We start from the raw sequence: 16,620 nt of genomic DNA, 5'->3' as shown, positions 1-16,620 counted from the left end.
TATAATAAAAATCCATAGCAGGATAGAAAGGGACAAGAATTAGAAAATTATAGTACCTTTTGCTACAAGCCAGTTGCCACCAAGTTCATTGATCACGATTGTCGTTGTACATACGCGAAACACGTGTGAAATCTATAAAAATAAAAAACGATTTTATTCTAAAATATGTTCGCTTTTATACATATATCGTTATGAAATATACACGTGGGGAACGACATCATAGCCTCCGCCTTCTATCCAGTTTCTATCTCCTTTCTCATACTTTACCATCCTACCCAGTATAGACTCGGAATATTTATTTTTATTGCATTATGTGTATACTCCCTGAGTCAACAGTTTCCTTTTTCTGAAGCATAAATCGAATCCGACTAGATGATTGAAACTGTGATTTCTTTTCATTTTTAATACTATTCCGTGGTAGAATTTACACTAACTTTAAACTTTTAAATATTTAATAAACTTTTACAAGCAAATATGAGAAATAATACCCTTATTCGTAAAAAATTACTCGCATTCACACTACATTGCTTTAATACTTTCAAGAAGACGTAGCTTGCAAAGTTAGCGGCTACTAGCGAGTCCACTAAATCTTGTACCACCCCTGGTTGCCTAGCCATTCTTATTCCCTCGTTACTTGCAGCTTCGCTCGAGGCAGCTCTCTCCTTATTATATCGTCTTTCCACACCATAAAATCGGAAAAGAATTTCGCTCCCCAAGACAATAGAAACTAATAAATTTGATTACTGATTACACTTGCGAATTTTTCTTTTTAGATTAAAGACTGATCATAAAACAGATCGTAATAGTAACAGAATTTTTAACGCACATTTTAAACTTTAATTTTTCCACCATTTTCTAAAATGCACGCCATCGAAACGTAAATACAATACGGCGTTCCTAGCTATGATAATCTAACCCTAACAATAAAAGTAACAAAGTGACAACACCTCTTACATCTCGTAACTGCAAAGATATTTACGTTGACAAACCTAATTTATACCTCAGGATGTATGGAAAGTTAAGAAATTGCGTAAAATTTATTCTAACTTAACCACAACCACCAAAGATAAATAATTGTCACGAATTGTGACAATACGACAAGAACAGCGAATTAAACAATATGAATATTCGTTTTTAGGATAATAGATACTCACATATTTCAATTAATCGATGGTACTACAATTGGAGCATAATTATATTCTCACAAACTAATTGTTGAACACAAACGATGGTCCGACGCTACGAGGAGAGAAGATTACAATAATAGAAACGCGGGAAATTTAACTTTTGTATTCGAGTGCAGAGACGCGATACACGTAGAGCCATCTGCAACATATCAACACGTCTCAATTCAAATGTAGGTAATACAGGAAGCAATTCACTTGCAACCTGCTTTAACGACTACCACATCAAATCATTTCACTGTCGATATACCCCGTCTGCAGGTTTCACTGATGAGTTTACTTCAGTAATGTTCATATTAGAACAAAAATTTATTTATTTAATATTTATTTATTTAATTTATATACAAATTAAAATGACAGAATAACGTAATTAAGTCGAATTTCTAATCTATCGGAATTATATTTACAGAAACTTTTTAATTTCAATATTCATTGCTCAGCAACGGAATTAATTTTTTAACCATTTATAATGCTTAATAAATAATGTAAACTTATTCGCTCAAATTACAACTTGAATTCCAATTCATATTACTAAAATAGTATCGACAGCTGGCAGAAGTAATCTACTGGAAGCAATCTGTGAGTTCATCAACGATAGCCATGCAAATATTTATTAACAAAAACACTAGATATTAACGAGATACAAAACTTGTACATAGATGACATCCTTATTCCTATCTATACCTTGTCATGTTAGTAACGAAATGGAAGAGCAAAGCAATGAGTCTATTGTAGTGTACGTAGTCGTTTTCGGTAATAACAACAGAAAAATCATCGTTTTTTAATTCAGCACACAGTGCAGAAGATTCCAGAAAGTGAATTCTACGCAACAATGACTGGGGATAAAGAAAAAAATAAAAAATTCTATTCTTAAATGGTATTTATAATTAACTATGTACTGTGATATGTATTTACTGTATTCTTATTGTAATCGCGTAGCAAAGTAGTGAAATATTTCTTTCACATTGTTTCACATTTTCAAATTTTAATCGCTGTTAATTATTACCATGAAATGTTCTCAAAGTTGAAGCACTTAGTCAATGTTTGGAATAATTACATATTTTTATAAATGCTAAAAAGTATATATATATAATAATTTTATGGAGTAAAGAGTACCTTTGATCTGTATAATGTAATGTAATTACTGTATTTATTCTTTGATAATTTGTACGTAAAAGATTCGTATTATCAATAAAGAATTCATTCATTCAAAAATAAATCTTTAAAAATAAGGGAATTTAAAACTTCATTCAAATATTCATATTACAATTACAAAAATACTTTCCTCTTTTTTCTTTCCATTACATAAATTTTATTATATGTGAAAAAATATGTCGCAGATAAGACACTGGTAGAGATTATGTTTATACATTTCAGTGGATTATTTATTACAAAGTATTTGATAAGTTATGATAATAAACATTTATATGAAGGCATTTCACTACAGTTATAAATTCTTAGCAAATATTAGCATGTATCTATGCATTTTATCTTGTGAAGTAAGGGGAATCTTGTTTATTCTATACTCTTTGTTCATATTTTCTTAATCTCATGAAACAAGGATACATAAGCATATGCTAAAGTAATGTATCACCTCAAATAAATGGTGCGTACAGTATATCATCCAATTTATTATTTTCTTCTCATTTGTAATCAATATCAGAATGAGAACATAGCTATAATGAACCATTTACGTGCTTAAGTCAAAACAACTGCCCTTAGTGTCCACTATATGTTGGATGTGTATAATATACTCCTCATGTAGAGATTATCATTTTTGAATAATAATTTTCTGTGATAAAAAGTTCTGATATTATTGGACTAACTGCCTGAATTTCTAACTAATATTTATATTGTGAATGCGTGTGAATTTATGGTGAGAATTTTGTACCAAATTGTTTAATATTTATTCCATAGCAATAGTACTTATAGTTTCAGTAATTAAAGATTGCAATTGATATTAGGTGAATAACAAAATATTCAAAGAAACATTATTATGTCTTGAAATAAAAATTGATCAAGAAATAATTCTTCAATTGAAACTGTTAATAACTTAACTGTTTTAATGGTTAGTAATGTAGTAATCGTGTCAGGTTTTAAAAACATTCTCAAAACATTTTCAAACATATTTTATTCTACCAAAAATATTATAGTAACATATGAACGATATATAAAAGTAATTCGTATATTACTTGCTTTGGTTTCATTATAATAAACTATTTTCAGCTTTAATCGTCCTATTATTAGTAGAATATTTACTTTAACAATTATACTCAGTACATTCTTGTTAAAAAAAATAAAGATAAATAGAAAGAATATAATTTAGGAAGCTAATTATATAAATGATATAAATATTATATTAATACTCTAACTACACAAAATTAGTTTTTAAAGAATTAGAAATTCTTTTGTATTAATATAAAATGTTTTTTACAGGGTAAAAAGAATTTTGAAGTGCCAAAGATTTTAAAACAAGACTGAAAAATGGTAAGCAAATTACCACAAGAGTTTAGAAGATATCTACGTAATAGAAATCACCTCAAACATGTTCTTGAAGAAACTCAACGTGCTTTAGAAATTATTAATCTAGAAAATTTCTTTCCTGAAGGTAAATATTGAAATTTTTAAATTTCCCTAAGATCAAAATAAAATTTTACCTAAATATTTTTTACAGAAGATGTTGTGGAGGAATTACTACCCCCCTTAACATTGGACAGAATCACACATATTTTAGCGAATTCTCCAGCTATTGTAGTTCTTGGACAAGATAACAAGGCAAAAGCAACAATAGTTAATACTTTAATATCTACCAACATCTTACCAGTATGTAATGGATTATGGCGGTGGATTAAACTTACTTATGGTCAAACAAACCACATTAGTCTCACATTAGGTCTAGAATATGAAATACTTGAAAATTTGCAAGCAAATGAAAAACCTTGGACTACGCTTCCAATCGAAGATCTAACAAAATCTGGAAGTGAAGATACAACTTATCCAACAGTACTTGAAGTCCAACTAAATCAACCTATATTAAAAGATGGTGTTCAAATATTTATTGCTCCAAATACTGGGGCGGTAAAAGTTCTTGAAAAAGAGTTGTTATCTATTTTACCAATATTTTTATATGCGCTTGGTGATCAGCCTTTAACAGAACAACATTTGAAAGAGCTAAGAGACCTAAGGGAGGCTTACCCCTTTAATCCAGTACTTTTTATATCATCTTTGGGAGATATCTTAATGACTTGCATTGATGCTGAATTGACTGAATCTGAACAACATAGACTTCAAAATCGACTAAGTTCTAATGATTCTACATCAAGTAAAACTGATGGTGATATTGATTTTGATAGAATGAATTCGCTTGGTTTAACATGGTTGGATCAGCTCGCAAATTTAGGTTTCCTTGGAATGAAAGAGTCTGTTGAAGTTGATCAATTATCTTGGCTCGGTAGTGGGCAATGTATTAGCTCTAGCGACTTTCTTGACTCATACAAAAAAACAGACCGAATTTTATATTTCATTCGTGGATGTTTGCAAACATATCTTATTAATGCTAGCACTTATTTAAATGAAGTACATACAACGAGCCTAAGAAAGTTTATTTTGAGTGCCTTTGATATGGCACGTATAATTCAAATAACTCCTAAGAGAATACAGTATGCTCAACAGAAGGAAAATGAATTATATGACAATTTAATGAAAATTGTTCACGAAAAACAACAGGAACTAACTGGATTAATACAAAATATTATTCAAGAGATGAAAAATGATGTGTTATCATCTAATAATGATGTATGTTTATATCAAAACCACTTCAATAATAGAGAGAGGACGGAATGGTCTGTAACCGTCAAAGCTGCAATTTCTGAAGTGCAGAGAATAATGCTTTACTGTTTAGGTGAAAAAGTTGCAAAGCAACTTGTAAATTCCGTTAACTGTTTACGTGAAAGCTTTTTTGGTACCTTACAGCGTTGTTTATTGAGTCTCGAAAGAACATACGAATGCGATACTTGTTTATTAGCTAGTGATGCTTTGAAACAAATACTTTCAGCTGCATATAATATTGAATTACATAATTCTTCACCATTTTCAATATATTCATTTTTAGAAAGATTCAATCTGATTTTTATGTCTTCATCTTTGCAATGGTCATCAACTCACACTCTAGATGTAGCTTGGTGGAAGAAAGTGGAAATTGAGATATTGAATTCTTTGTCAGCATCTAAGTTGGCTAAAATGATATTGATGCAATTCGGAGATAAACTTGAGTCCTCACATGACGCATTTCAGGCTGCTCTCAGATCAATAGAAAATTATTATTCTGGGGAGTTAGAAAGAACTGAAGAACAAAGAATAGCTATTAGAAAATATCATGCTCCTAGATTAGCTAAATTAGCATTAGAATCCACATCAATGATAGATCTTGTTCGTTATGGAATGCCCCATTATAAAGAAGAAATTGGTCGTGGTCAATATGGCATTGTATTTGCTTGTGATGGCTGGGGTGGCACATCTGGTCCTTGTGCAGTTAAGTCAGTTGTTCCTTCAGACGAAAGCCATTGGAACGATCTAGCTATGGAATTTTACTATAGTAGGTCCATTCCGGAACATAAAAGAATAGTGAAGCTTCGTGGATCAGTTATTGATCAATCTTATGGTGGAGGATTTGGTCTTGGATCTGCAGTTCTTTTAATATCGGATCGTTTAAGTCGTGATTTATATTGTGGAATACGCGCTGGTTTATCTTGGTTAGAACGCATACAAATAGCTCTAGACGTGTTGGAAGGAATACGCTATCTTCATTCTCAAGGACTTGTACATCGGGATATTAAATTAAAAAATGTTCTTCTCGATACCGAAAATAGAGCGAAATTAACTGACTTTGGATTTTGCATCACTGAAGTTATGATGTTAGGGAGTATCGTTGGAACACCTGTTCATATGGCACCAGAGCTCCTCTCTGGTCATTATGATAGTAGCGTCGATGTATATGCATTTGGAATTTTATTTTGGTACATATGCGCAGGACATGTAAGATTACCATATACTTTTGAACAATTCCATAATAAAGAACTATTATGGACTAGTGTGAGAAAAGGTAAGTTTATAAGTCTTAAAGAATTTATTTAGCTTTATACTCCTCTTTTCTAAGTATTGTTTTCATTGTCATTAGGTATACGTCCAGAAAGATTACCTTCCTTTGACAATGAATGTTGGAAGTTAATGGAACAATGTTGGTCTGGAGAACCATCTAAACGTCCTTTACTTGGTGCTATTGTACCAGTGTTAGAATCTATTCAACAAAAAGCAAAAGCGAAAGAAGCCTTACAAGAACTTTCAACAGAGAAGTCACAAGCAAGTTTGTCAACAGATTTAAAAAATCCTGCATTAGCATTAGCAGAACCTTATAATCAAAGAGGTACTGTAGCTAGTCCTCCTCCTGCAAAACGTAGGACAATGAGCATTATAAAATATCATCTTTTTCTGACCAACTTATACATTCAAATGCGGGAGCTATAAAGTGCGTATTTTTTTCTCTGCTTGTGTATTTAAAATTTTTAGGTGATCTGACTATATTCAATCTCAGCTCTAAATATTTTTTAAAACAATTTATTAGTTTCTATTGCATATATTTTGCGCCTTTCAATAGTATTTTAAGTGCTGCAGTATTAATTTGACAACCTAATTATTATTACTCTCTTAGAAATTTTTTAAATTTTATATCTGCCTACAAACAATTTAATTTAATATAATATAAACAGAAAAGAACAAAATAATTGAACTGTGTAAATATAATTTATGATTAAATATGCAATTATGAACAGATTGTATAAATTTATTTTTATATTAGAAACATAAGTACATAATTATGATATTTGATGAATTACGTATGTAATTAGTGAGGTATCCACTTCATTGTGATATGAAAAGGTATGATAGAGAGTAAGAAAGTCCAAGATTGTAAAGATTGAAGAATAAATAAAGATTCCCAGTTTTCTACTGACTGTTTTAATGCTATTAAAACTTTCTTTGGAGTATCTAATTCTTAATATTTTAAATTTTCTAATATTTGTACACATATATTTATATGTTGCTCAGTGACAAACTTCTCTAATACTGACATAAATTTATATTGTTTTCAGATCTCAGATTTTTCAAAATAGAATCTACATAAATGTTCAAGTGGAATTTCAAAAAATGGTAATGTCTTTTAATGTGGAAACTTTTGTCATTTGGCAAGACATTTTTATTGTACACTTGGACTGTAACATACAAATTCTTGATTACCAGCAAGTACTAAGAACTGGATCCATAGAAAATTTGAAGTTAGTGGAATTAAGATTATATGAAAATAATTTTATACATATTTAAATAATTATAAAATATTAAGGTTATTTTATATTTCTGTTTTATTTTTAACGTTTTTAATTTTTATGTGAACTAGTCATAATTACATATTTGTAAGTAGTCAATCTCCAGTTGTATTATTTTATTGAATGTAATATTGCATTTATACAATTAAAGTATTTTTGTAAGATATAATCCTGTTAGAAGATTAACTTATAATCAAATATTTTAAATGATATTTAAAGTAACAAATCAAGATTACATTTTGCTTTTTCTAGATCATGTAGAAATTTATAAAATTCACTGATTGTCATTTCTACAAAGGCATTCCTAGTTTTGCCATTTTCTTCTAATTTTAATTTTAAATGCAAGAATGATTTCCCCATGTTGTCAGATTCATTACTCGCTGCAGTTACTGTAAAAATTTATTTATTTAATATTATATTACTTTATAAAAATGTATTATTTAATTATATGTACAGGAGAGGATTGGGGTTAGGTTCCTCAGTACGTTAATATTATATATTGTTCTGCATTCTTATACTTATTCTAACTTTAACTAAATAAATAACGTATTTTATTTTTCTATAGAGTAAAAAGAAGAACACCAATGATAGTTTTTATACTTTACAAGTTATCAAACGTTTTAAAGGCACTTAAGATATTTTATCTAACATAATAGAAATTTCTAAAACGATTTGTGTTTTGAGGTTAGATTCGTACCACCAAATCTCCACGAAATGTCAAGGACTTTTGTGATATTTTTAACCATTTTGTATTCAAAATAGGATCCTTTTATTTATATGTTAACAATGCCTTTATTTATACTCTACTTGTTACTGAATATCAGATATTATATCAATAAATGTTGTGGCAATCTGTGTACTTAAGCGAATGCAACAAGTATAAATTATGAAGGCGGGAATTGGCGAATGTATATGATGAGATAAAAGAAAAATATTGTATAATTATTCTGCCAATAGCAAAATTAACTTTTATATTGGAATGCGATTGTGAAACAACATATTTTAAAATCATGTAGAGAGTATATCATACAGCGAATGAATAAATTTAATCTTACCAGATAATTTAGTTTTCTACTAAATGAACGTGTTAAATCAGGATGACTTATTTTTATTTTATATTTAATTACATATGTAGCATTATATTTAATATCTTTAGTATATTTACCTATTATGTATTCACAATGATTCATATTTGCATATTAAACATTATTCAAGTGACATTTATCTTTACATTATTATATTTTACAGCTTTGCTTGTTTCTAAGGTTTTACAACCAAGCGAATTAGAGAATTAAAATTCCTTCAATCTAATCGTACTTTATTTGGTGAACTTTGACTTATCGGTAGAACGACGAAATATTTCAAATTTTTATCATTCCAGCTTAGCTAGATGGTTGGTTAGAGAAAAAACGATTGTCATGGTTTCGATATAGTTAGCAAAGACCTAGCACGAAAATTGGTTCCAATAAATCCTTTGGATGTCGTGTACTTTCGATCTAGGACAAAAATGGCTAGAATCAAGAAACACCAGAATGCAATAAAACCTAACGTTAGTTTCGTAGTACTTGTATCACGAATAAAATCTAGGTAGATTTACAAAAGCAAGAGTTCATTCGTCCCATACCTAACTGTAATACGTTGAAGGGAGAACTCGAGATTCGCTTCAGTCAACAGTATCAAGTATAATTTAGACTCTTAGAATCATAGACGTTGCAATGCAAAACAGATGATGAGTATCAAATTCGGAAGAAATTTTATTCTTCTTTTTGAGTCACGACTAGCACAAGTCATATAATATAATGAGGCTCGCGTATTTCTGTGGCTTGCGTAATCATTTTCTATCGTCGAAGAGAAAAAAACGTTGGTATAGATTTGTTCTTATTAGAATGTCCGAGTATAATAATCGAGTAAAATGAAAGGTTAAAAATACGATCGTTATTATCAAGCGTTGATTGATACTCGTTGATTGTATCTTTAATTACGTAAGTGTTTGCTTCTGAATGCAACACGAACTTCATTCGTTATTTGTCCTAAGACAAAAAGATTTCTTTCACTGCTTCTGTTCCTTGAAAGCGAGAGATTTGTTATGTTTTTTGAAGTAATAACCGATAACAAATGGAGCAGCTTGCGAAGTGTTGCAGTACTTAATTTAATTCTTAAACTACAGCCGTGTGATAAAATGTCTCGGATTTTTGTAAAGTACGGATATTTCTAGGAACATAACAAATATAAATGCTCTTACATAGCTGCTACGTAGCTAAGTACAAACTAAAAATAGTGCCCTCCAGACATAATCGCTTTAGACGGTGAATGTTATTTAAGTTATATTTCTATATGATAAAGAATGTAAAAAATATCAAAAATCAAAATATATCATGAATCTATGGGGATGTTACGATTACAACTTGCGAAGTAAGTCTTCGACTATGTTTCGTTCGGCTATTCGTGTCGATTAAGGGCGCGAGAGGTATCGTGTGCCGTGCTATCTGAATTTATATGCAAATTTTCTCTATAACGCGCCATTGTTTTCCCGACATTCATAAATAAAGGATGGTAGAATCACGGATGAATCCCTTAACCAAAAGCTCGCTGTTTAGTTTCACGCAAACGGTACATCGGAACTTTCGAAATACGCCATATTTGTTGTCGAAGCTTGTTAGAATTTCTAATTAAACCACACACAGAAATGATAAATCTATCTTAAGCTACTCCGGCTTTAGGTCACTTGGTAATAAGTTTGCGAAGTTTCTTCGTGCGTACTTGCTTCGAGACATCCAGAGATTATGATCAGTTATCATAATTACCAGATAATCGAAATGTTATTTTCGTTTGACCGTTCTTCAAACTAGCCCATCAATAAAATTCAAGATTCCGTTGGATCCTTTTTTATTGAATCCAACTGTATCTGTATATATTTCGTTCTGCGTTTCTCTATTGCTTGCTCGTTACAGATGCAAAATACGAAGAAGAGATCCTTCTTTTATATGCTTTTAGCAAAGTAGTATAGAAACGTTGAATAATTTTCAAAAGATCTTGAATAATTTTGAAACGATTTCGGTAAATGGCCTCGAAATGGCATCGAATGACGTTAATATAATTCTTAAATAATCCCGAACAACCATCAGAATAATTTTTTAACAATCCTGGGATAGGTTTCAAATAATTTCAATAATTCGTGTACTATTTCTTCGTTCGGTTTTCATATATTTCATAAATCACTTATGAGAGCAAACAAACCTTATAAGAGAGATTCAGTAGATTTCTAGTCTCAGACATATCCCTGTATTTTTTGTTAATCAAGCTGCGTTTGCTCTCTAGTTGAAAGCGAGCAAACATTTGACAAAAGGGAGCGGGAGTTAGGTGATTCGATTAAATAACTCGGTAACAGGAAGAAGGGAAGAGCAATAGCCATAAAATCGAGGAAGGGGAACAAGACGTTACAACGTAGCCTAGGCGTACGTCAGTTCAAGGAGAAAATCCGCATAAGCGGTAGCGTTTTAAAAAGCATCCCTGTAGACTGTAGAGTTACCTATCTTAGGCATCCCCTTTTTTGCCCCTCTATCGTCTGACTTTTTGCACGTTGCTTTACCATTTTGTGCTCCACTGTTGCTTCACGACTACTCGACAAATAAGCAGTTGCTTTGAATGTGGAAGGTTTCTTATTACTTTGCTTTGTTCATGGTAGAAAGGAAATTACAGTGTTAATAAATATCGAGTTAAAACGAATCGTGATAAAATTCTCTTTCCTCTCGCATTTTAAGAATATTAAAAGCTCCACTTGTGTAAGTAATATGTGTGAATGTAAAATATGCCGAGTATCGAGCTATGAATAGGTGTTTTGAAGTAGGAACAATTTCGCGCGGAGAGGAATTTGCGCGGTTGTTTTGTCGCAAAAACCTTATCGATCGGTTAGTAAATTTTACAAGCGAGGGAAATTTTACAGGCTCGCAAAAATGGCATGTAATAAAGCATGCGGCGTATAATTTCGTAAATTATAGTCAGACTAATGCGGCCGTGTATGCAGTTTTACACCCCCACCAGGTTTAATAAAATTTATCCGGCAACCGTGACCACGTGCACCCTCGTGCATGTAGACGAGTTTCTGGCTTTGTATTACATTCAACTCTATCGTAGGATCGTGATTGTGTTGGTGACGATTCCTGCAACTGGGTGGGGCGGTGCGCGAGCGCCTGCGTCAGATAAGATATCCAGGAGCGTGTCTCCTGGGTTATCCTTAAAATATCCAGGCTATCCTATTACCACGAAATTCGAATCGCGGCAGCTTATCATTAATCACGGCCACCCTTCGACGAGCATAGTTGCTAGGGCACCCTGTAGTGTCCTTTTTTCATCGGTTCTATACTTGTTTGTGCGCGTTTTGAAACGCCGTGCGTGGTCGTCATGCTTGACTTTCCCTTCCTGTCATGTTTTCCCTTTATCTTCTTCTTTGCGCTTTTTCGATTCCCACAATGTTGGTCGTTCTCTTCTGGAGCAGCGATTCATGGCGAACCACTGAAAGAGAACGAAACGATAAATCTACAGGCGATGAACGAGGTGCTCGGCAGCTTGCCCTTGTGTTCACTCGATCGACTTTTATTTCAAAGCTTGGCTGGAAAGGGATAGTCGTGAGAGAACAAGAGCAAGAGTGAGAGAAGAAATGTATAGATATGTAAGGGAAGGAAAGAGAGCGACGAAGCAGGTTGAGCCTAAGGAAAAAATAAGGTTGAGGGGGCGGGAAACCGAGGGAGAGTTTGGATGCGCGTACGACGTGAAACACGGCCCAGTAATTTGGAGAAAATTTAAAGCTCTCTGTCGGGGTAATTGCATAGGCGTCTCTATGCCGCTGTGTGCGCCGTTTTCTACCGCGTTCTCTTTTTTCACCTTCTTTCCTTTTTCTTCGTTTTGCGGGTTTGTTTTTCATTGAAGGCGAGAGGACTGAAAGGGTTCCTAATTAAATGATACGCTCGCGCTTTCTCACCGACAAAGAATGTATCAAACGCGTATACGATAAAATTCTACGAGGTAGAAAGACGTGACGAATAGAAAAGATGAGACGCGACCACAGGTACAAATACGGAACGATCTACTTCCGGACAGTGTGCTCGACTTCGTTCGCTGTGTTACGAGAACTTATTACTATAGCGATCCATGGTTACTTATCGCGCTGGATGTATTATCCTTGCAATTTCGTGTCGCGGAAAGGGGAACGAAAGGAAGAGAGAATAGGTCATACGAACAGAAAAGAGAGGGTGGATTTGGAGTGCAAGGCCGGATAAATCGCGGTTGTCCGACGAGATAGACCGATTCTTAATACACGAGGGATTCCGATTTTCATTTTTAAAGAATCGCGCGTTTCAGCGGTCTCGTCTGGTACTGCTGTACCTAGAACTTTTTAAATAAGGCGCACGGTGCAAAGGAGTCGTCACCACCCGGCAAAGTATCCTGGAATATAACGTCGCGTAATTTCTAGCGTCTAACGTGTACGGTGACGCGTAATAAACGACAAAAAGGAAGAAAAAAAATTGACTCCACCCAGCGGGAAAAAGAATAAGTTTGCGTACAGGACGGATGGAGAGAAATGCGGTTGTGCAACTAGAGACACGAATGTGAGTGAGAAGGTGGAAAACTGCGAGTAGTGACGGCGTATGTACTAGTCCGTTTGCAGCGATACGATGTGTTTCCCCACGCTTTTTGTTTTAATTTCGTAGGAGCCACCAACTCTCGTGCCCTCTCTCCTTCGTTTCTCTGTTTTTCTCTTGTTTCCTCTCTCATGGGAGCCCCGCGAAATGTACCACGGTGGTTTTCAGCACTGTGGATGCTGCTAGCTATATATCCACCAACCTCTTCCCCTTTTCCATCCTCATCCTCCCACTATCCCTCTTTCCTTTCACTCCTCCATTTTCCCCTAACCCCCTCCCATCCATCCTTCCCTCCATCGTGCTATATCCCTTCCCCTTGCACGCTTTTGCTGCCACCCCTACGAGTCGGTAAAGGGCTGAACCGGCCAGTGCAATCCACGACGAGTTCGACGTCGAATCCACGCGTCTCTCGTGTCTTATGCTACGTGATTTTTTCACGCGTTGCTCGCGTTTTGCCGCGCGGTAAAACGATATTGTTCCGTTCGTTCGTTTGACCTTTTATTTCGTTCCGTTCCGTTCGTTCGTTCTCCGTTCGTCAATACAAGAGACACATACGTTTCACGATTCGCCTCGAGCTCGTTCCATTAGAGACGCTTTGTTCGCGCCTACGGTTCGTCTCCTCGTATTTTCCTTCCACATCGTTCTGAACAGCCTCGTTACGCGCCATGCATCGTCGCGCCGAGCGCGTTTATTCTCCCTTAGGTTAATTAGCGTGCGGCCCAGTTTAATGATCTTTCGAACGTCATTAAACTCCCGCTCGGCCAGGGTGCACTCGAGCCGTGAACTTCGACAGGGAAACGCCGCGTCAAGTAGCTGGAAAATGATACGTTTGGGACAACGACGTAACTTCGAGGATCGTTAAGCGAGTCGACAACTTATCGGCGGGATGTCAACATCGTGCCTGTCTCCTGTCCAACTTGACGATCTTGTAATCTATCGAAGCTACAGAATGTCGCGGCGACACGTAAGTCTGCCACTTCGCTCTTTTCAATTTGTCATTTTCATCCTGTTTCTACATACCCGCACTCCGTAGCCATCGATTTACCTCGTTGTTTTGTTGCTCGTGAACGATACAGCTGCCGGTGAGATTAAAACCGTACAAAGAGCAATTGTCGCGAGTCGACCAAAGAAAGGTTCGGTTCGAACAGAGTCAATAGCGCGCCGGGGAAACTGGAGGAAATTTATAACTCGAATAACTTCGCGATTCGTTGAATATATTTTCTCCCTTTTTCTTTTACCACCCTTAGCCGGTGGTTCGGTTTTTTTTTACGGCTCGGCAACTCATTGAGTATTCATTCAATACACACGTTTCTTCCGCGGCCTGTACTCCTCGGCGTGTACGGTATAAGTGTCTGTCTGTGTACCAACGTCCGCGTCTACTTGAATTCTTTTCGAGTGTCAGATGTTTTTTGCGTAAAAGCGGGTCAAAAGAACGGGCGGAATCTTTCTACACACTACGATACCTACGAGATACATGTCTATACGTATGCCTGTCTATGTATACCTGGATGGATTCAAAAATGGATTGTGTGGAAGTCAGAGTAGCACTGCGAATTTTGTTTAATGTTGCGAACTAACTGTGTTATTCCCGCATACGTACGGAATACGCGTAGAACCGTGTTTAATACGCTTTAATTCTTCGTCCTGGGAACTCGATGAAACTAGATTTTAACTCGGCTGATAAATTTTCATCGTTCATAGAGTATCTACACGACGTCGACTTATCTGTCGAGCAATCAGATGACAGTTTAAACGAAGGACCTAATTGTAGAACGTAAATCGTCGAGTCTAGGATGGATAGGGTCGTGATTCTGTATATGGCGTAGGCTCGAAATTATGGAATAGACAGGAACTTAGCTGTAGTTTTGGTGCTGTTGCTGGTTCACTGTATCGGATAGGAGTTTAGAAAACGTGGTATTCATGTAAGAAAACAGTTAAGCCATATTTCTAACGTCGACAGGATGCTGCTGAAAAACGATGACGTGTTTCGCTTCGTGCAAGATCGAGGGAAAAAGTCTTGGTTGCAAGAAACAGAAAAGAAAAACGAGAAAACAGGGAGGGGGAAGGAGGGAGGGAGGGAGAGAGAGAGAGAGAGTAAAAAAAAAGGAGACTCATTAATTCTGTTTTTTCGTGCACGATAATGGAAACTCGCTTGAACTTTCTTATTCCTTCGTTAGCCACTCCTGGCGTCGTGAAAAGGCAAAGCCTTATTTCGTACACGACCGACAAAGAAGAAACTTGTCATCCTAAAGGGTAATTAAATAGCGATAATTGTGGCGATTACACGCGGATAAATCGTCCGGCTATCGAAAGTTTTATTTGGCATATTAATTTTATTGCCACTGCGTCCAGTCGACATGTAAACGATAACTTTAATTGGCCTGGCGTGTTTCATCGCGTTTCCCGATAATTATTCAATAATAAAATAACACAAGATTGCCGAGGCTAGAATTAAACTAGCGTAGATTTCACGCTACACGGTGGTATACAACCCAAAAGGGAGGGATGACCAGCGAAATTTATTCGATCTCAAAGCGAGCCGTTTCACCGTGAAACGAGACTTTGTAGTCATTAAAATAATCCGGATACCCGTTCAAGGTACTTCGTGATTCAAATTACGTTGTAAAAAAAACCTAATTTGTAAACATGTAATCGAATGACCGACCAATAGAGTAGTAGTGCGTGGAATGTAATTCTCGCTAATGAGCACTTTGTTAGAAAACTCGGCGCAAAGAGATTAGGCGAGATTTCGGAGACAGCTCGGAAATTAGTTTCCCATGAAACAACAGGTAAATTCTTCTTCGTCTCTGTCTTATTCGTTTCTCGTACTTTCCTTCCTTCCACTTCCTCACTTTTCACGATCGGACAAATATTATTCTCTTGAACACGGATATCCCGACCGGATTTACGTGTATGTGTGCCGTTTAACTTTAAAAAGGTCCATTCACGATGGATTTCATTGCTGTTAACACCATGCTTCACGTTTGTCATTGACGTGAGCTGGTGTATGCTTTGTCAGTGAGACAGGTTGAATGTCCGCGTTGATTGCTTTCTTCGATTCCACCTCTTTTCTACTATGATCAATAACACTGTCAATAGGTGATGGACGACTGGTAGAAAATGTATTTTCACCTGAACGAATCGTACGTTCCAGTAATCCTCATGGTTTCTACGAATTTCAACGGGAACCACCTTGCCTATTTCGGCCCGGTCATTTCGAATTGATTCCCAGCTGAACTAATTTCACGAGTGTGATTGTTCTCCCAGAGACAGAGACAAACAAACGGCTGGTGGAAGAAGCTTGCATAGATGATATGTCACGATATCGTATCGGCAAATGACAAACACGTATATTGTTCTAAATTTCGCCGATCATTTCAAAACAGTGAAATTAAGCGAGAAATAATTGTAATCGATGGA

The 16,620-nt window shown here is 35.2% G+C and overlaps 4 protein-coding genes across 8 annotated transcripts in view; 2 read left to right on the top strand and 2 right to left on the bottom strand.

Moving 5' to 3' along the window:
- Window positions 1-132, bottom strand: part of LOC122574326 (forkhead box protein P1-like) — a 247,811-nt gene extending 247,679 nt beyond the window's left edge. The window contains exon 1 of the mRNA XM_043741795.1: window positions 57-132. The gene's annotated coding sequence lies outside the window, so the exon portion shown is untranslated. The remainder of the gene's footprint in view (window positions 1-56) is intronic.
- Window positions 133-1,476: 1,344 nt separating this feature from the next.
- LOC122574325 (dual serine/threonine and tyrosine protein kinase) lies at window positions 1,477-7,588 on the top strand. Of its 5 annotated transcripts, none has more exons than XM_043741776.1 (6): window positions 1,477-1,763; window positions 1,844-2,061; window positions 3,621-3,792; window positions 3,859-6,285; window positions 6,361-6,606; window positions 7,331-7,588. In XM_043741776.1, exons 3-6 carry the CDS (start codon window positions 3,669-3,671, stop codon window positions 7,360-7,362), a joined length of 2,829 nt encoding a protein of 942 aa, XP_043597711.1. In that variant the 5' UTR covers window positions 1,477-1,763; window positions 1,844-2,061; window positions 3,621-3,668; the 3' UTR covers window positions 7,363-7,588. The 5 variants fall into 5 exon arrangements, with proteins under 5 accessions (XP_043597711.1, XP_043597709.1, XP_043597710.1 ...); XM_043741774.1 differs by having other exon boundaries at window positions 1,478-1,763; window positions 6,361-6,708; XM_043741772.1 differs by lacking the exon at window positions 7,331-7,588 and having other exon boundaries at window positions 1,479-1,763; window positions 6,361-7,211.
- A 74-nt stretch (window positions 7,589-7,662) lies between these two features.
- Window positions 7,663-8,691, bottom strand: LOC122574328 (COMM domain-containing protein 7-like). Its single transcript, XM_043741810.1, has 2 exons — window positions 8,259-8,691; window positions 7,663-7,950 (listed from the first exon to the last, which is right to left on the bottom strand). The coding sequence occupies exons 1-2, from the start codon at window positions 8,305-8,307 to the stop codon at window positions 7,775-7,777; spliced, it is 225 nt and encodes a 74-aa protein (XP_043597745.1). The 5' UTR covers window positions 8,308-8,691; the 3' UTR covers window positions 7,663-7,774.
- A 4,260-nt stretch (window positions 8,692-12,951) lies between these two features.
- The window catches only part of LOC122574327 (lachesin-like), a 33,969-nt gene continuing 30,300 nt past the window's right edge, over window positions 12,952-16,620 (top strand). Inside the window, exon 1 of the mRNA XM_043741809.1 lies at window positions 12,952-14,164. The gene's annotated coding sequence lies outside the window, so the exon portion shown is untranslated. The remainder of the gene's footprint in view (window positions 14,165-16,620) is intronic.

Source organism: Bombus pyrosoma, linkage group LG13 (genome assembly GCF_014825855.1).
Source record: "Bombus pyrosoma isolate SC7728 linkage group LG13, ASM1482585v1, whole genome shotgun sequence".
Lineage (NCBI taxonomy): Eukaryota > Metazoa > Arthropoda > Insecta > Hymenoptera > Apidae > Bombus > Bombus pyrosoma.
Note: the sequence above shows the minus strand (reverse complement) of the source record. Positions and strands in the feature narration are given on the sequence as shown.